The 20,597-nt window shown below is 35.0% G+C and overlaps 1 protein-coding gene across 3 annotated transcripts in view; it reads left to right on the top strand.

Moving 5' to 3' along the window:
• The window catches only part of ATP2B1 (ATPase plasma membrane Ca2+ transporting 1), an 83,660-nt gene that overhangs the window by 58,485 nt on the left and 4,578 nt on the right, over positions 1–20,597 (top strand). The window contains exons 6-21 of one of the 3 annotated variants that reach the window (XM_081331979.1): positions 492–635; positions 1,078–1,116; positions 2,210–2,365; positions 4,221–4,435; positions 6,150–6,392; positions 7,965–8,206; positions 11,563–11,800; positions 12,712–12,891; positions 12,965–13,052; positions 13,281–13,387; positions 15,637–15,828; positions 16,216–16,429; positions 16,632–16,843; positions 18,604–18,711; positions 19,115–19,297; positions 19,529–19,687. In XM_081331979.1, coding sequence (XP_081188105.1) covers positions 492–635; positions 1,078–1,116; positions 2,210–2,365; positions 4,221–4,435; positions 6,150–6,392; positions 7,965–8,206; positions 11,563–11,800; positions 12,712–12,891; positions 12,965–13,052; positions 13,281–13,387; positions 15,637–15,828; positions 16,216–16,429; positions 16,632–16,843; positions 18,604–18,711; positions 19,115–19,297; positions 19,529–19,687 — 2,720 coding nt within the window. The remainder of the gene's footprint in view (positions 1–491; positions 636–1,077; positions 1,117–2,209; positions 2,366–4,220; positions 4,436–6,149; positions 6,393–7,964; positions 8,207–11,562; positions 11,801–12,711; positions 12,892–12,964; positions 13,053–13,280; positions 13,388–15,636; positions 15,829–16,215; positions 16,430–16,631; positions 16,844–18,603; positions 18,712–19,114; positions 19,298–19,528; positions 19,688–20,597) is intronic. The other 2 variants (XM_081331977.1, XM_081331978.1) reach the window with 2 other exon arrangements.

The raw sequence follows: 20,597 nt of genomic DNA, 5'->3' as shown, positions 1-20,597 counted from the left end.
ATTATTATGCTGAAATTATAATATTAAAAGTTCAAAGCACCAGGAGACCATTTGATCCTCTTTCGTGACTTCATCTTTGATAAAATAAAGTATTTCTTTTTAATACAGCTTTGTTGATCGTATCTTTGTATAGTATTATCATGGATTTAGGTTTTACTAGCAATTGAGAGTTGTGATTTTCTCTCAACCAACTTACCTCACAGGTTTATTAGAAGATATAATGAAAGATAATTATAGGTGAGCTACTTTGAACTCTTTAGATCAGGGGTGTCAAACTCGCAACGTCACGTGATGTGTCGCAACGTATCATGACTTTTTTTCCATTGCCGGCAATGCGGTGGGCACGGTTTTGGCATGGCGCATCCGGCCCACGGGCCACCAGTTTGACACCCCTGCTTTATATGTACCAAATAAATAAGCATTAATATTTTCATAAAGCTACAAAAGTCACAATGCTTACCCTTAATTCACACATGCTTTTTTCATTCTAGGTACACATGTTATGGAAGGTTCTGGAAGAATGGTAGTTACTGGTGTAGGGGTAAACTCACAAACTGGAATTATCTTTACTTTACTTGGTGCTGGAGGGGAAGATGAAGAAGAAAAAAAGGAAAAACAGAAAAGGGACAAGAAAAGTATGCACGTTTAAAATCCTGTAAATTTATTTTAGAAATAATTGCACATAGATAGTTGTTGTTCATTTACTCTTTATGTAAATTTTGAGTAATGTAATTTTAGAATTCATTAATACTCTTCAGCCATTCAAAATAAATTTAAAAATGAAATCAGAATCTCTTCAATATCTGAATTATTTCAAGCTAATGTTCCAAATCTTCAGCTTTCAGTTTGTCAGCCTGAAGAATCAAGTTTCACTCAAGTATTCTTAGCAATATCACTAGAATAAGATGTGTTGAATGAGACATGTCAGATAATGATAAAAAAGACAGAATAATTATAACAAAATGTCTAAAAAAATAAATTCTGAACCATACTTTAGTATGTTGTATTCGTATTCAATGTGATCATACTAGGGATTTATTACCAATTTCTGAAAATGATTACTATTTTTGGTTTTAGGTAAAAAACAAGATGGTGCTATTGAAAATCGTAACAAAGGTAACAATATGACTTATATTTTAAAAAAATCAAATATATGTTAGAATAGCATCTTTATTAGACATAATCAGAAATGTGTCTTAAGTTTTCAATTTGTCCAGAATTCTTCATTGGTTTTTTTTAAAGGGTAAAGTAGGATTTAAAATGAATTCTGTAGAATTCAAAAGCTTGCACATTTTTTCAGGGTGTTCCTGTTGGTCCTAATTAAAGTATTACTGTATTACATTTTTTCCTTCACAGTCTAAAAATAACATATGCAAAATGTTTATTGCATCTTAATTTTAGATATCAAAGATATGATTTATGATAGTCTGTATTAAAATTACAATATGGGGGAACAGAACTAGTAGAACAATATTTTAAGTGTGATAAAGAATAAGATGCCTAACTTGTTGGTGAACATGCTGTTTAATAATGATGGGCAGAACATTTCATTGTTTAGTGTTGTGCAGATAAAAAATTTGTGAAACATATAGTTGCACTTGAGACAGTATACTCAGTGCAAAATGGATTGTGTGGAAGTATTTGTATTAGGCAGAGCTGTTTGGAGTTGGAATCATTCTAAGTTCAAAAGACTTTGCTTGCTTCATGATATTTTGTGCTTAATATGATTTGAAATGAAATATTTTACACATTCTTGCTGGAAACACTGGAAATTTAAATACAAATTTTTGATTGATTGAAGATTGAAAGTTATTTTTTTCATTAAGTGTTAAAGTAGCTCCCCTTAAAATTGTACAAAATTAATCTCAGATCTTTTATATTTACTCTAGATTTTCTGGAGCTTATTTAATTGTGTTTTTAAATTTCCACTTAATCCAATCTTTAATAGGTAATCTGCCTGGCCATTCAGGCCAATTGTGTTTAAAATTCTTCCTAAAAGATAGGTGCCCTGAAATCACCTATACACTTCATCAGTGCTGTGTCCAAACCATAAGATTCTGCTGTATTCAGACCCAACAACAGAAGTAGATTATTCATTCAGTAATGAGATTTGGCTGTATTCTCAGGTTGTATTTGGTTGTTTTGAAATGTATGATCTGCTCCCAAGTCATAATAAATTGTTCATTCAATTGTGCTTTTATGAATTTAGCAAAAGCTCAGGATGGCGCAGCTATGGAAATGCAACCTTTGAAGAGTGAAGATGGTATAGATGGAGATGACAAAAAAAGAAATAATATGCCTAAGAAAGAGAAATCAGTTCTACAGGGGAAACTCACAAAGCTAGCAGTTCAGATTGGCAAAGCAGGTATGACTCTTCAGTTGTTACGTTTCTAGAGAGAATAAAACCATGGATTGGCATTATTGTGATACAGAGAATACAACAGACTAGATTACTGGAGCTTGTCAAATGCTCATGCTATTTAATGCTTGCTGACTGACATTTCAGTTTGTGCTTGCTTTGGTGTAGATGGACATCAGTCAAGGTTTGTTTGTTTAGGCTTGATTTATAACATTTAAATTTTGCTTCTTTCCACAAGCTAAATCCTGGAAGTCCAACTTCTGCCATTTCTTTGCTTTGAGCACAGTATTTGAGTGTTGTCTTAATGATTCTGATTACTATGTGTTGAATTTGCCGTCACCATCAATACTCCACATAAGTTACCATAATAACCATTGTACTAATTTTTAATAAGAATTGTTTTAGGGCATCATACAACATTTAGAAACGAGGTTGAATCAATCAAAATATTTTTAAAGCATATCCTTTTCTTTGTTTCGGTAGCCAAATCAATGCTCATGGGAAGCGTGTTGTTCCAAAGCAGTTGCTATTTAAAAGCGTTTTATCTTTATTTATTCTAGAGGTGGTATGATTAGTAGCCATTGACAATGTTTACATTCCATGATTTTCTAAACAGTAGAATAAAGCCATAAATAGGGCTGCCTAACAATAATTTTTATGGCAGTAAATCCATAATGTTAATTACGTGCTGTGTGCTTACTGTCTTATTGTCCTTCTCTAAATAAAACCATCTCAAATGTAGTAACCCATGGGAATTGCTCTAATCCTTTCATCATGTTACTTGCCATTCCTACTTTTAGTTTCAGCTTTAAAATATACACAATTAGATTTGAATAAATGTAATATAATGAGTAGTTTTATTTTCAGTGCTTTTTCTAATGATCACAGAATTGGCCTTTTTCTTAACTGCCACATAATATTTTGACATTCTCATTGAGGTAAGCCTAAAACTCAAAATCATATGTCTGGATCAGTCATTACCAGTTCAGGCCTCATTAGTTTATATGTGATTCAGATCTTTTTGCACTATAGATTTTGGTACTCTGAAACCATATGTGCCATTTTTCATAAAATTCTATTGTTTTAACATCTTCACAGTTTTCCATTACTAAGGCACAACTTGAGGATAGTTAAGAGTTGGCTTGGCAATAGTGTATGTGAAAAAGGTGTGGGTATCCTTAGTGATCACAAGTTAAAAATGAACCAGCAATGTGACATAGCTATTGAAAAAGAAAATGTTATCTTCAAGGTTCAGTTAACAGGAGCATAAAATCCTAATCAGAGACAGTTATTGATTCACTTTACTTTGTTAGATACCACTTGAGATATTTTATCTAATTCTGGCACTATAATTTAAAAATGGCAATGACAAACTGAGGGAAATTCAGAGAAGGATACTAGTGGTGAAACCTATGCAGAATTATTAAAGGAACTGGCTACATTTAGACTGCAGAAGAGATGATTGAAAAGGACATATGGCAGTAGATTTTAAATATCTGAATGCTTGTCACATAGAAGAGAAAATAGACCTATTCTCTATAGTTCAGAAAGCCAGAACCATATTTGTTGTGTTAAAACTACAAAGAATTGGTGCAGGTTATATGTCAGGAGAAATTGACTGTACAAGTTTATCAGCCAGTAGAACAGGCAACCACATGAAAAGGTGAGTTCTTCACTGAATCTTTAAACAGAGCCTAAATGGTAATCTGTCAGAGATACTTTACTGAATTTTGCCCTAAGGGGTTATACTAGATTGCCATTAAGGTACCTTCCAATTCTATAAACTGGAAGTCTGTGAATGGTATTTAAGACTGTTATTTATATGACAAATAATTAACTAGATCTCTTTTCTTCATGAAAGGGTTGCTGATGTCTGCTGTCACAGTCATCATTCTTGTATTATATTTTGTAATTGATACCTTCTGGATCCAGAAGCGTCCCTGGCTTGCAGAATGTACACCAATATATATTCAGTATTTTGTGAAATTCTTCATCATTGGTGTTACTGTTTTGGTTGTGGCTGTTCCAGAGGGTCTTCCACTTGCAGTAACTATCTCTCTGGCTTACTCTGTAAAGGTATGAGCAAAAAATGTGATTTGGTATGCAGTGTTTTAATATGTAATAAGTATAGCAATTTTTTTCCCATGGAACTACACTTCAGTGATATTCATTTGAAGTGGTTATTTAATAGCTTATTTCATTTATTTTCAAATATTATATGCCATTTCAGTGAAAGTCTACAAATGACTTACAACTTGGGCAGTACAACAAGCAAAACAAAATAGTAATCAATCATTACCAAAAGCATCAGAATTTAATATCTGAAAAAAACCACCACAAACCTTCTCATAAAAATTTGTTAAATAATATTCGTATTGGAAGAGTAATAAAATTCATTCCCTAAAAACTCTGCAGAAAAGCAGCATTTGAACTGCTTTCCTGAATATTAACAGGAAACATGTATCCACCTTAATAAGGTGTAGGTGGAGGGAACAACAAGAGAATTTCATTGGGTAAAGACTATCTCGGAGAAATGTTATTTCTAAGTACCCACTCTACTCAACTCCTGAATGGGCCGGATTTGCAGTATGCCTAACAGTATGTATTGGGTAGATTCTACATGGTGCAACTGGTGTCAAAATATCCAAGACCCCAGCTGTTCAGAGTTTTATACATAATAGCAAGCTTCTTGAATTGGTAGACAATGCAGCTCCTCCAATAAAGTTAGCAGGCAGGCCAGGCAACTATAGTTTATATTAACTATAGTGGTGTCTTAAGAAAGCTGCATGTAGACTGGATTCCAGTAGTCTGAGTGAGAAGAGCATAAACAACAATTAGTAGTACTGTCTGCCGCAAAAATGGTCACAGCTGATACTTCAGCCAAAATTTAGCAAATACTTTCCTGGCCACAGCCTCCATCTGCTGCTGAACAAGAGCACAAGTATAAGAGAACTCCCAGATGGGGAACCAGCTCTTTTTCTGAGGGAACAGAACTAAAGATGGAACAGTACAGTATGCTACACTTCAAAGAAAATTGTGCAGAAATGACTTTGAGAGTTCCCCCATCATATTGCTTTTTGCCTTGCATGTACCTCTGGTACATGTAAATCCATTTCAAAGTCTTATGTGCCTATCTAGTAATAGAATGTGATGAGGACTTCAGAGATAAAATGCCTAGGTGGAATTTGATTAAAAAAAAATCTTCTTAAAAATGAGCAACACGACAAAGGAATGATAAGAACAGTTGCAGAAAGTGTTATCAAAGCCAAAGGATACAGCCAAATATCAGAACACAGTGCTTTACAAGAACAGATGGGAGCCCCGTGATGGAGGTGGCCATGAAGGAGACCAACAAGCAGAAGCAGTCTGTATTATTCAGTCTAGAATTAAATATAAATTTTACCTATGTATTTTTTAGAAAAGATATGTATGGCCGTTCATCTTAGACCACAACTCTGGGCAGCTCGTCACAATAATAAAATTACAGTCTATATTAAAAAAAAAACACCTGATGTCCCATCCATCTCCTAGGATGATGCCCCCATAACCATCCCTAGGCTCCCATCACTCTATCTCAGTGGCTTCTGGAAAGCTAAAAGACTGGGAGCCTGCCAGATTCTTTCCAAATGTTACAAATATGCAGTCTACTCCTTTATTTTGTCTTGTATCTGCTGGAAAACCTTCACATTTGTGTTCATATAAGAAATTCATCTTGGGAAAGATAGTAACAAATACTTTCTAAGAATGCTTTAATGCTGTTCAGACATGATTTTGTCCTTTTTTGAAACAGAAAATGATGAAAGATAACAATTTGGTCAGACATCTGGATGCTTGTGAAACAATGGGAAATGCAACAGCCATTTGCTCAGATAAAACAGGAACCCTGACAATGAACAGAATGACAGTGGTCCAGGCATATATCAGTGAAAAGCATTATAAAAAAATTCCTGAAGTGCAAGCTATTACTGATAAAACCTTATCATATCTTGTAACAGGAATCTCTGTTAATTCTGCTTATACTTCCAAAATCTTGGTAGGTATATATTGAAAAGACACATGCTTTAACATTGAACATAATTCAAGCCAAGCAATTAATACTTTGTTAGTTAAGTATATTTTAATCAAATCAAAATCAATGTTTGTGTAAAGCTATTTAAATTTAACTTATTAAAGATATAGTAAAATTGTTTTTAAGTATTTGTCATATTATTTGTGTATTAACAAAACATTATTAAACTTCAAGACCTTTCTTGTAATTAATGCTAGTGGTTGAATTCTCTTGATTTTAATGGTGCTGTTGGAAATTATCATTTAAATGTAAAATGCATTTGTTTTTCAAAGGTTAACCCATTTTAAATTTATAAAGCATAACCAAACTTTATTCTGAGTAATATAGCATTAATGGTCATGGAAACTAATCCTTGGCTTTATTTATTTATTTATTATCCTGCCCTCATTGTTTTTGTAAATCAGTGTACTGGTTTCTAGCTTGGTGCTTTAACCATTAGACCATCTATTAAAAGATGCAAAGAAATGAATATAACATATTCTTAGCATAGTTTTTTTTCCAAAACTGGGTTCTGCATATCCCAAGAGGTCTGTGGCAACTGCAATAGGTTCTGTGGAGCTAATACGAGAAAGCATGAACCAAGGGTGAATCCCTTCACAGAATTTATTTTCCCCATAAGGACTTTGGAAAACTAAGGGGAAAACAAATTTGAACATACACAGCCATCTGATCCCACCTCAGTGCTGTTCTCAGAAATGTTTGGGGGCAATTTTTCAGTTGATTTTAAGATGTTCTAGAATGTAGAAAAACATTGAAAATCTGTTATAGAGATACATTACAAGATACATATTACAAGACCATATATAGAGAAACGCCTTAAATAATTCACCAAACCAAATATAATCCATATTTGGCAGCTTGCAAATTCTCTGCAATAGCCCCCATCCTGGTTTTGCAATCCCCAGTAGGCAGCAAAAACAATTTTATTGAAAAGCTATGAGCATGATCAGTAAATTGAATCCTACTTGCAATGTATCAATTTATGTAAGCTTCCACAACTACAAACCAACATTTGTGGCAATATATGATTATGTTTTAGATTGCAGTAGCTTATAACAATTATGTAATTTGATCTAATTAAAAAGACTTCTCATGGGGAAAACAGGGATATAAAATCTGAAATGATATGTGTGTGGAGGAGAAGGGTGTGTGGCTTATTGAGAAGTTATCTCAATCAATTTGCTTATCCAAGATTAAAATATACCTTTAATATTGCACATGGACAAAAATGTCAAATGGTTTTTCGTAATTAAGTTATCAGACGCCAAATGTGAATAAATCTTAAAAGTTGCACTTGAAGACAATGGCAATTATCCCACTGGGCTTTTAATATTCTACAAAATGTGCTCCAGTTTACTTTCCGTAGTGTATTTCTTGGGAAATGTGCTTTCGTTGAAGCTAAATGTAAGACATTTAATTTAAGCACAGAATTCATAATTCATAAACTGTTCCCAAAAGGTTAAATTCTAAATTATTGTAGCAAGTTAAATTCTCAATGATTGAATTCCTAGTCAAAAAGATTGCTTTGTCTTTCAGCCTCCTGAAAAAGAAGGTGGCCTTCCTCGCCATGTTGGTAATAAAACTGAGTGTGCCTTGCTGGGATTCCTTCTGGATTTAAAACGAGATTACCAGGAAGTTAGAAATGAAATACCAGAAGAGGCACTCTATAAAGTCTACACCTTCAACTCTGTTAGAAAATCTATGAGTACTGTGTTAAAGAACTCTGATGGCAGTTTCCGGATCTTCAGCAAGGGTGCTTCAGAGATAGTACTTAAAAAGCAAGTTAGCTTTTGTATTTGGGAACTCTTTGTGTTGTTGAAATGATATTCCCTGGCATTTAAATCACTCTATTATACATATTTGATTAAATATGTGAAAGGGTATTCTCTGGCAGTTAAACACTGTCTTTGTAACTTCTCAGTAGCCTTTAAAACTGGAATAACATATTATATTTAGAGTATTTGCTTTGCTGATAAAGATGAACAAGTGGCCTTCAAAGTGAATATAAGGCTGTTTTTAATCTGTATTAGCAATTGAACGCTTTTGATTGTTAGATTAATTTATAAATTATCTCTTTAACACAGTTCCTTAATTTTAGAAACAGTTAAGTCTTCCTTGGCCATTCCTGCAAGAGGGGATATTCCCAGGACCTTTTTTAGGAGGCTCTGGTTTGTCCTCTCCTTAAGAAACCATCACTCGACCCCATCTGCCTGGACAAATTTTTGTCCAGTTTCCCATCTTCCCTTTTTAGAGAAAGTAGTGGAAAAGGTGGATGTTTGGCAGCTCCAGAGAATCCTGGATGAAATGGATTTCCTGGACCCCTTTAAATCTGGATTCAGGCCAGGCTGTGGGACAAAGACAGCCTTGGTCACACTTATGGACGATCTCTGGCGAGACCGTAAAAGAAGGTAGTGCAACCATTCTCGCTCTTCTTGGCCTTTCAACGGCCTTCAATACCATCAGCCATGGTATCCTTTTGGGACAGTTTTACAAGTTAGGGCTTATCAGCATTTTTAAACTGTTTTAGCTCTTTTCTCTGAGGTCCTTCCCAGTTGGTATCCAGCCCCCAACCACTTACTTGCAGCTTCCCGCAAGGCTCAGTACTCTCTACTCTCCTATTTAACATCTACATGAAGCCACTGGGGGAGATATCCCTCACCATGAGTTGAGATATTATCGATATGCTGATGATACTCAACTCTACATTTCTATATGTGATGACCGAAGTGATGCTGTCTCTGTCCTCTTGTGATGCCTGGATACTCTGGGGTCCTCGATGGGGGACAATAGACTTCTGTACACTGGCAAAACTGAGTGGATTTGAGTGTATGGAGCCTAGGGATCCTGGACTTTGTCATCTCTGGTTCTGGATGGGGTTACATTTCTCTGTTCAGACCCAGTTCACAATTTGGGGGTTCTCCTGGACTCATCTCTTTTGCTGTAAGAGTAAGTAGCAGGTGTGACTAGGAGAGCTTTTGCACACTCCGGTTTGTGCACAAGCTGTGACCTTTCCTAGATCTTGACTCTCTGTAGTTACTCAAGTCCTGGTCATCTCTCATCTGGACTACTGCAATGCACTTTACATGGGGCTACCATTGAAATCCATTTGGAAGCTTCCAATTGGTGCAAAATGCAGCAGTGAGAGCAGTTTTTGGAGTCCCTAGTATGGCTTATATTACACCGCTGCTCTGGGAACTACATTGGCTACCAGTCTGCTTCCAAGTGCAGTTCAAGTTGTTGGTTATGGCTTTTAAAGCCCTAATTGGCATAGGTACAGGCTTCCTGATGAACCATATTGTCCCCCTAAGTCTTTCCTGTCCTACTTTGGCCAGTAAAGAGGGCCTACTGCAGATCCCGTCGTTCAAAGAACTCTTCCTGTCGGGATCCAGAAGAAGAGCGTTCTCTGCCACAGCACTCGCCCTTTGGAACATCCTGCCCTCCAGAGTAATATCTGCCCCTAGTCTCCTGTCCTTCCATAAGAGCTTAAAGACCTGGCTCTGCAAGTTGACCTGGGGACCCAGTGGGGGAGTTTATCTCTGGAGGTGGCTGCTAGATTAATAGCAGATTCAGCCTCACCATCACCACCCAAACTCTGCTGCCCACTCATCATCTTTTTTTTTACTAATCATATTGGTTTATTTTCTTTGTTGTTTTTTTCTTTGATTATTTTGTTGTTCTATTTTACTTTTGCTTTGTTTGAATTTCCTTTTTATTTCTTCATTTTTTTATGGTTGTCAGCTGATCAGAGTAGTCCCAGAGTGAGATAGGTGACAAATAAATTTAATGATAATAAAAAGATTTCCATTTTTTCCATTTTTATTTGAATTAACATAGCCATGCTGAATATATTTTCCTTTATTATTTTTAAATGCAAAACTGGATTGATTTGTACAGTTGAGTATGAATGCATTAGATAAAAGAAGTTATAGTCTCATAATTCTTAATTTCTGCTAGTATTATGAATTTTATTATTTACTGAATTTACTACTGAAAATAATGATATTTGCTAGGGAGCTTTTGCCAGTTCAGTTCTTGTGCAGTTTCCTTATTGTGCCTTATTTATAGAATCTTGTAGTTAGCTCTAGCTGTGAATATACTGCACAGGGAGAAAAATGCATTTTGAAGGGTTATTATTATTCTGTTAATAAAAAAAATTGGACAAATAGTGAAATAAGTATAGCACCTCTTGTTTGAAAAGGGTGTTTTATACTTACCATTTTTTAATGCTCTCTTGTCATTTTTTATGCTAGCTAGTCAATTTGACTCTTGGTAACTGCCTGGATCTTATCTTGGCAAGATTGCCTCTTTCTTATGGCTAAGAGAGAGTAACTGGCTCATAGTCAGCCAGTTCATTTTGTGTTTCAGATGGGACTAGAACTCACGATTTCCCAGTTTCTAGCTTGATGCCTTAACTCAGACATGTCAAACACAAGGCCCGGGGGCCGGATCCGGCCTGTGAAGTGGTTTCATGTGGCCCGCGAAGCCATCCTGGAAACAGTGAGGGAACGGCCCCCACTGCCTTGGCCCTGGCCCAGAGACCCTCCTTCTGTCAGAGACCCTCAGATCTGTCCCACTCCTGCCCAGGCCTCCATAGGCATCCTTAATGCGTACGATGTAGAGCTGGCCACGCCCACCCAGTAGGCCATACACACTCTAGCCACGCCCACCCAGTAGGCCACGCCTACCCAGGCCATACACACCGGGCCCCCTAAGGGCAACCGCAATGCTGATGTGGCCCTCAATGAAATTGAGTTTGACACCCCTGCCTTAACTACACCAAACTGGCTCTTATGCCTTATTGTTTTTAAACTTTAGACTATGCATCAAAATATTTCTACTTAGGGATCTTCTGAGCTCATCCCAAGCCATGTTAAGTATATTATGAATTCGTAGTGATTTAAAACAAATTACACGTTATCCTTTTCATAATTCTTTCCTAACATTCTCCCAATTTCTCTTCATCATTAAACCCTGGTACACCTTTTTTACACATCGTTCAGTGGAGTTAAGCAAAATAACCATGAATTAAAAATATTTGAAAAACCTATTAAGCATTGGGAGTGAATTCTTTGAGTTGGAAGAGATTCCAGCATTGACATTCAGAACCTTGAAATGGATTGTATTTTATCTGTAGGTGTTTCAAGATACTAAGTGCTACTGGTGAACCAAAAGTATTCAGACCAAGAGACCGTGATGATATTGTAAAAACTGTTATAGAACCTATGGCATCAGAGGGACTCAGAACTATATGTCTAGCATTCCGAGACTTCCCAGCTGGAGAACCTGAACCAGAATGGGATAATGAAAATGATATTGTCACTGGTCTTACATGCATTGCTGTTGTAGGCATTGAAGATCCTGTGAGACCTGAGGTAGGGCAAAAGGCCGTTTATCGTGGTTTAAGGATTTAATAACGATTGATTTAAACTTGTCTTCCAAGTCTTTCTGGAAATGAGTAATATCTATTCTAAGTACTTTTTTTTAGTGGAAAGTAGATTAACTCCCACATACCCTTTTTTCTTCATTTAAGGTTAATGATTGAATAATATTCACTATAATATGCATATATATTTAATTTAAAATTGCTTAGATGTCACAGAAATAGTTTCTTACTCATTTTGAGGAAATGCAGATGTTATATGTTTTGTGTTATATGATGTGATTGGTATAGTAGTTTTACTTTTATACCTATTGCCTAAGAACTAGGTTTTGTCTCAGTAATACAGTAAATTCTTTGTGCATCAATTAAATAGTAACATGTTCCAGTCTCTTATTTTGCCTGAACCTCTTACTAAGTCAGCTTAGGGTAAGCATAAAATCTTATACTCAGCAACATATTCAATGAGCTGACTGTCTCAGATGTACCAGCAGTTGTATTAGTGCCCTTCTAAGATTTTAAGTTGCAATTTCCAGATTACTTACTTAGAGGTTCAGGGATTGATGGGAGTTTAACTCCCAAACATTGGGAGGATACCAATTGCCTAACTGTGACCTTAGGAACATTATAGTTACACATCATAGCTAATGTATAGTTTTAGGACTTGAAAGAAAAAGTTAGGGATAGATCATCATTGACGAAATCTATGTGGTCACTAGGAGCAATTTCATGGCACATAATCAAATATGTATAAAATGTATTATATCAGCATTGTAACATAAATAACAAAGTTATTGACACATACATGGAATTAAAGCTTAGTATTTTAGCCAAAAGCAGGTTAACTCTTTTTAAATTAATCATTACTGAGAAATAACTACATAATTAGCTTTTCCCTCTCCTTAGGTACCAGATGCAATTAAGAAATGCCAGCGTGCTGGTATAACTGTCCGTATGGTTACTGGTGACAATATTAACACTGCTCGTGCTATTGCGTTAAAATGTGGTATTTTGCATCCTGGCGAAGACTTCTTATGCCTGGAAGGCAAAGAATTCAATAGACGAATACGTAATGAAAAAGGAGAGGTGGGTATGGTTAATATTCTTTTTTTGACTTATGAAAATGTAGTTATGAAATTAATCTAAGCTATCTTTGCAGATAGAACAGGAGCGAATAGACAAAATTTGGCCAAAACTTCGGGTACTTGCAAGGTCTTCTCCCACTGACAAACATACACTGGTGAAAGGTAAATACATTTTCTAACAGATTTTACAAATATCTTTTTGGTCAATCAGTTCTTCAGTAGCTGGAAACGCTCTTGAAAAATAGAAGACTATTTCTTACTATACAGCATAAATATTGGATTTAGACAGAAATTTACTCAATTTCAGTAAATGAATGAATAAATTACTGAAATTTGTAATGTTTAGTATAAATGTGTACTATTATAACAAATACTTGTTGTTATCTTTAGGAATAATAGATAGCACCGTTTCAGAACAAAGGCAGGTTGTAGCAGTGACTGGTGATGGAACCAATGATGGCCCAGCATTAAAAAAAGCAGATGTTGGCTTTGCGATGGTAAGGAGTTTAACAAGTATTATAATTATTACTAATAAATGCTTTTATAAGCTGAAATTTCTAAGTTATGATGTTAACTTTATATTGAAGACTGAACAAGATTAGTTCACATATGGCAGTGGGAAAAGCAGAACTGATTGTAGCTTCCTATGTTCATTGTCATTTTCTGCTAAGTTTACCTTGGGATAATTGCACAATTAATGATGAGATGCAAATTTGATGCCCATATAGAAAATCACAATCCTTGTATGTAAACTTAACTGTGTCTGTTAAGTTCCACAACTTAACTGTGTCTGTTCATAGAGACAGAAATAGTAATGCAGGTTTTTTTCTGGCTAAAAATGATAAAATATGTTTTCAATTTTTCTTGAGATTAAATCTAAAAATATAATTAATGTGAAGAATGTACAAAAACATTAGGTTATAGATGTAGTCTGATATTAATAGTTAAAATAGGTACAATTCTTGGAATATTTCTGAGAATGATACTAAAATGGTTAGGGAGGGAATCACATGACAACTTAAAGAAAACTTGAAACTAGGAATGCTTTTACAAGGATAATCATTTTAAAGTTTGGTGTAGGATTGTATTGTGTTCTGTGTTAACTTTAAAGGTGTTGAGTACGTAATTCTAATATCAGTATTGTTTTTCCTTCCTTTTTGCAGTAACATGCATCTAAGATAAATGTGGTCTTTTATTTATTAGAATTTGATAACAGTTATATTATTTAACAGGATATTGAACCATCAAATGATTCAACACCTTTTTATAATGTGGAATCTGTAACATTATGTTTTTTTCTAAAGAGTAGAAATCAGATAGTCTAGTATACCTGTGAGCTTTTAAGTTGCCGGTACTTCCCATACCATTGTCAAGCAAATTTTATATAATATATCTTTATTTAACTGAGGCACTGGGGAAAACAGGCGAGCTTCTATTATTGCATATGGTATCAGTAACAAGTGTCCTATTCTAAACAGTTAAATATCTGTTTCTCAAATGATTTGTCAAAGTTTTAAGAAACCCACACCTTGAATCCAAAACATACTGCACATTGCCTGCTTGACCTAGACTATGCAGAATTTAATTAATCTAAATTAAATGCTCAGAAGCTATTCTCCTGTGCCATCTATTGGCTTTGAGGGTTATCTGGAATTAGAAGTCAAAGGTACTTAACATAATGGCCATCTTTATTTTTTAAATTGAACAATAAATGCCCAAAATATTAGAGGAGGCAGATAAATCTTTGTATAATTCTCATTACTACTATCAAATTATTATAGCTTAAAAATGGCACATCATTTTTAGTTCCTTTCCAATATAGGTAGTCCTCGATTTATAACCAATTCGATTGCTTGGCAACTGGCATGTATTTATGACAATTGCACTTTCCCAGAGTCATGTGATCACGATATGTATAACCTTTCCAGTAGGCTTCCAAAAAGCAGAGTCAATGGGAGAAGCCAGGTTCACTTAATGACCACATAATTCACTTCACTGTAGTGATTCACTTAAAAACTCTGGCCAAAAAAGGTCATAAAATGAGATGCAACTAACTGAACTACATTGCTTAGCAGTGGAAATTTTGGGCTCAATTGTGGTTATAAGTTGAGAACTACCTGTAGAAAAAGATTCAATTTTAAAGATCTGTAAGGATATTGCAGTGTTGCAGTTATGTACATAGGTATATTTAGCTAAGCACCATTGAATTCAATTTATATGACAGAATCATCAGTAAGATTTTTCATAATAGCTTCCACTGCAGTTGATCTTTTTGCATAAATATTGATATAATAATATCTAGTTTAAAAAAGTGAGTATGACAAAATAATTTTGAGTTTGCTTAAATTTCATGTTAACGAGTAATTTTTCCATTATTCAAGATTTTAGAAGTGTATTAAAAGTTGAAAAAACAAAATCATTAGCTCTAATCCACAGCATTCAAGGATTGTTTAATCACACCATGTAATTACTTACGTGGTAGTTTATAACTCAAGAAGGAATTGTATGGTACCAAATGAATGTATTGGAAGAACAAATACAAAGGAACCTATCCCTACTCTTGTTCCTCAGAATAAATGGCAGGCCGTAAAGAAAGTCTTCTCTACACGTCGCAGACTGCAGGAAGAGTGAAATACTTTTCTATTCTTCCTTATTTTTTTATTAATAGCAGTTGTGAGTAGTTTACATCTGGGCTGTCCTAATACTCAAGGACAGTATTGTAATTTTGTTTTGTTTTCTCCTTCAGGGCATTGCTGGAACTGATGTAGCGAAAGAAGCTTCTGATATTATTCTTACAGATGACAACTTCTCAAGCATTGTTAAAGCAGTTATGTGGGGGCGAAATGTGTATGATAGTATCTCCAAATTCCTTCAGTTCCAGCTTACTGTTAATGTAGTTGCGGTAATTGTTGCTTTCACAGGAGCATGCATTACACAAGTAGGTATTATATATTTATTTTCATGTAATGAGATTAAATCAGATTGAATCAATGTGGTTAATTCTGAGAGTGATTTCTTATTTGGTAGATTTTATGTCTCACCCTTTCTCCAGGAGTTTATGAAGCTCTTAAATCTGTTTATCCCATAACAATGTTCCTATAAGGGGAGCTGGATTGAAAAAGAGTAACAGCCCAAAGTAATGCAGGGTTTCCATGGCCAATATGGAACTAAAAAACTGCGCGGATTTTTTTACTCTTAGCTTAATGTCTTAATCACAGCATCAAGTTTAAGTACAATAATGAACCTGATTGGAACTATTAAATGTTAGATAACTTGATTTGTAAGAATATTTGTGATTATATTAGAAAACATGTTGATTTTACAGGACTCTCCACTTAAAGCTGTTCAGATGTTATGGGTAAATCTCATAATGGATACCCTGGCTTCACTTGCTTTGGCAACAGAACCCCCCACAGAAGCACTTTTGCTGAGAAAGCCTTATGGTAGAAATAAACCTCTCATCTCACGGACCATGATGAAGAATATTCTGGGCCATGCTTTCTATCAGCTTGTGGTTGTCTTCACACTGTTGTTTGCTGGTAAGAATATTATAATTTAAACCTCTTTGGTATAGTTTCTGAACTATGCTTGCTTTATTGTGAGCATTTATTCAATATTTAAAGGAATGTTAAAGGACATTGACATGTTAATAGAATGTTAAAAGAAGACTAAAGGGGAATGTTTACAAAAAAACCCCATGAATTTTGGGTGGCATTTTGAGAATATTTATCTTGTTTACAGGTGAAAAAATCTTTGATATTGATAGTGGAAGAAATGCACCTCTTCATGCTCCTCCTTCAGAGCACTACACAATTGTGTTTAATACATTTGTGATGATGCAGCTATTTAATGAAATAAATGCCCGAAAAATTCACGGTGAAAGGAATGTATTTGAAGGAATTTTCAATAATGCTATATTCTGTACTATAGTTCTTGGAACTTTTATTGTACAGGTGAGTAGATTTTTTAAAATAAAGTCGTGCAGAATTTTGAGGGTTAGAATTTTTAGAGGCCAGTGATTGCTGTATTAATAATCAGTATTAGGGTAGGGCATCCTCTTAAGAGTTCAGAATTTCTTTAAATATAAAACATATCCGTATCTGTATGTGTCACGTTAGAGGATAATTGGACCTGTGCAAATGTGGTTTTATAATTGATAGTATGCTTACAGAAATATGTTTTTGTTAATGTTAATTTTTAGTATTGCTATTCAAGACATAATGTTCATATCGCACTCATGTTGGCTTATGGCAAACTTTATAATGAGAATGTGATCATATAATAAGAGCTGTCATGGTGCAGTGGTTCGAATGCAGTATTGCAAGCTAACTCTGTCCACTGCCAGGAATTCAATGCTGACCAGCTCAAGATTGATTCAGTTTTCCATCCTTCTGAGGTTGGTAAAATGTTGACCCAGTTTGTTGGGGGCAATATGCTGACTTTTAAACTGCTTAGAGAGTGCTGTAAAGCACTATGAAGCAGTATATAAGTCTAACTGCTATTGCTATAATTTAGTATTATAAAAATCAAAGTGTTATTAACTTATCTTTAAAAACAACATAGGGTTATTTATAACCTAGCCACAGTATGCATTATAATTATTTGTGGGAGATTTCCTTCAGGTCTTCCTTCAATCCAAGGAAAAGAGGTGTTCATCTGAGAGTCATCTCAGTGATGGAGCCCAGTTGTGAACACTTTTGCCCCAGAGATAAATAACCCTAGAAGTTCTGGTATAGGACAATATATTCTTCTTCAGTAAAAGCAAGAAGTTTATATATTCAGAAGGGAAACCAGAAGAAAGAATATTTAGAAACTGACCCATCAGTTTTGTATGCTAGAAGTGTAAAATAATGGAAGGAACACATAGATGTGTATATTGGCTTGTCTCATTTTGGCTTAATGTCCATACATTAGTTAACACGATTTGAGAAAAGTAATAAGTTTTTATAAGTCAATGTTATCTGGAATTACACAGTGAAAATTACAGGAACTGGGCATGGCTAGTCTAGTGAAGAGAAAGACCACGATAGCAGTGTTCCAATATTTGAGGGGCTGTCAGAGATTAACCTATTTTCCAGGCCAGACAAGGAATAATGGGTGGAAACTGATCAATGAGAGATTCAGTCTAGAAATTAGGAGAAATTTTCTGACAGTTAGAACAATTAACCAGTGGAACAGATTGCCTTCAGAAGTTGTGGGAGCTTCATCACTGGAAGCTTTCAAGAAGAGACTGGACTGCCATCTGTCAGAAATGGTATAGGATCTCCTGCTTGGGCAAGGGGTTGGACTAGATGATCTACAAGGTCCCTTCCAACTCTGTTATTCTACTCTGTTCTAAAATTGGAAGCCATAGAAGATAACCTTGGATTTGTGAAGCTTAGGATAAAGCAGAAAATATCTTTCTACAATTGGAAGCAGTGCCATTCCAATTTTACAGTTTTAGATTGATGACATGTGTCTACTGTCTGCTTATGAATTGGTTCATGTAATAGCTAGAATTACCAATATTGTGCTGTGTGTTCGATTTTGTGCTGTCTGTTTCAGATAACTTTTTCTTTTGTTTTCATTTTCTTTATCATATACCCCATTCCTTTTATAAAATAAAGCAATCATAGATCTTTTAAAATAGTTAACTGTATTTGTATCATAAAAGCCAATACCTTCGTTTTTTATCTTTTCAAATAGCTAATACAATAATTATTTTTCTTAACAGATAGTTATTGTACAGTTTGGTGGGAAGCCTTTCAGTTGCTCTGAGCTTACAGTAGAACAGTGGTTGTGGTCAATTTTTCTAGGAATGGGAACACTTCTTTGGGGCCAGGTATGTAACACTAGTTTTGCAGTACAGTTCCTCAAATTACCAAAGATTATGTTTTAGAATGCATTTTACTCGGTATATGGCTTTTTTTCATTGTCATTAACTTTCTTCATGCTGCTCTACTATGGCTGTTTTAAACTTTGAAATTTCAGAACAATATGGAAAAGAAAGCAAGTGATAGTCTTTTCATTATGCATCCAAATGCATAGGAGTAGTATGCTGCAATATTGACTAGCTACGATTTGTTTAATACCTCTCCAAAGAAAACAGTGAAAAACTTTAAGCTAGCTGTTTCTTATTTGAAGCCATTTAGGGAGTGGGGAGAGTCTGTCACTGGTTCTAAAAGGGAATTTGAACGTAAGGGAAAGTTTTCATAAATATGTTTTTTTGTTTCCCATTGTTATAGTTGATATCAACTATTCCAACCAGTCAATTGAAATTCCTTAAAGAAGCTGGCCATGGAACACAAAAGGAAGAGATTCCTGAAGAAGAGTTAGCAGAAGATGTGGAAGAAATTGATCATGCTGAAAGAGAGCTAAGGCGTGGTCAGATCTTATGGTTTAGGGGTCTAAACAGGATACAAACTCAGGTATGGTCTTGTAAAGGTAGGAGATAGGGTTGAGGACTTGACATTTCCTCGTTGTTCTTAGTATTGATTTGGACTGTAGTCATAAAATGTGTGATTGAAATCTTTATATGGCAAAAAGTATTAGCTGTTTAATGCTTCAAATTCCTTCTTTACTTCATCACCAAATGTGCTTCTCGCCTCTTTACCTGCTCTGTAAAAGTGCCTTTTTTCTTTACTTTTTATGTGTTGTAGATGGGATGGTCCTTTCTCTTGTTCTCTCTCTGTCTTGCTGAGCAAGCTGTCACAATCTCTGATTCCTTGCAGATGGATGTAGTGAATGCTTTCCAGAGTGGAACTTCCATTCAGGGGGCTCTAAGGCGGCAACCTTCCATCGCCAGCCAGCATCATGATGTAACAAATATTTCTACCCCTACACATGTAGTGTTTTCCTCTACCACTACTACTACTACTACTACTGCTTCTACTACTGTGGGGTGTGAGTGTGTGTTCATAAGTGCATGAAATTAACGTTTTCCCAGTTCACACATCTAACGTTTCATTCTTTCCTTCAGTCGTTAAATTCATCATTAACGTTTTTTCACATTGTTACCTTCAAAATGGGAGTCCTAAAGCCCCCTTCTCCTTTTTAGAGGGTCACAGTTCAAGTGGCACAATTGTATACAGTAAAAAGCTTGACCGTGCACATAGCACCTTCATACTTGCACAGAAGAGACCTTTTTGGAAAAAATATTTATAGTAATTGCTACAAATATTTGAGTATATGTCTTGAAGTCTGTAAACAAAAAGATCTACAAACTTGTTTAGTGAAATGCTTAAAGCTGGTCCAAGATAAATAGATTATTTTCATGTTTACTTTTGTAACTTCAGTATAATTTAAAGATCATGAGGGAAATGACTTTAATTTGCAACTGCAAAAATAGCACATATATTTTTCATAAAGATTGTTATTTTACATGCTAAGCTCCTTCCAGCGTTAGCAATATTTAAAGTGAAAATACTTAAATTAGTGCTAGAAATATTAAGATTAAAATGGCCTTTATGTAAAAAAATGTTTTATGTCTGTTTGTTAATAAAAGCCTTGTTCAACTCTCCCAACAATGTCACTGAAATGACATTGGCCTCTTGCAGACATCCACATATTCAGTGGTGATGTTTACAAGTTAGAAAATCTTCACTGGCAGGCATGTTATGCAGAATGCCGGATGGTGACCATTCCATGTAATGCCTGAGTGGAATTACAATCTTTAGCTATGGAAAAAATACATATACATAAATGTGCCATTGTGGCACAAATGAAAAA

Source organism: Vipera berus (assembly GCF_964194415.1).
Source record: "Vipera berus genome assembly, chromosome: 6".
Lineage (NCBI taxonomy): Eukaryota > Metazoa > Chordata > Lepidosauria > Squamata > Viperidae > Vipera > Vipera berus.
The sequence above is the reverse complement of the archived record's forward strand: the minus strand, read 5'-3'. Positions and strand labels throughout refer to the sequence as shown.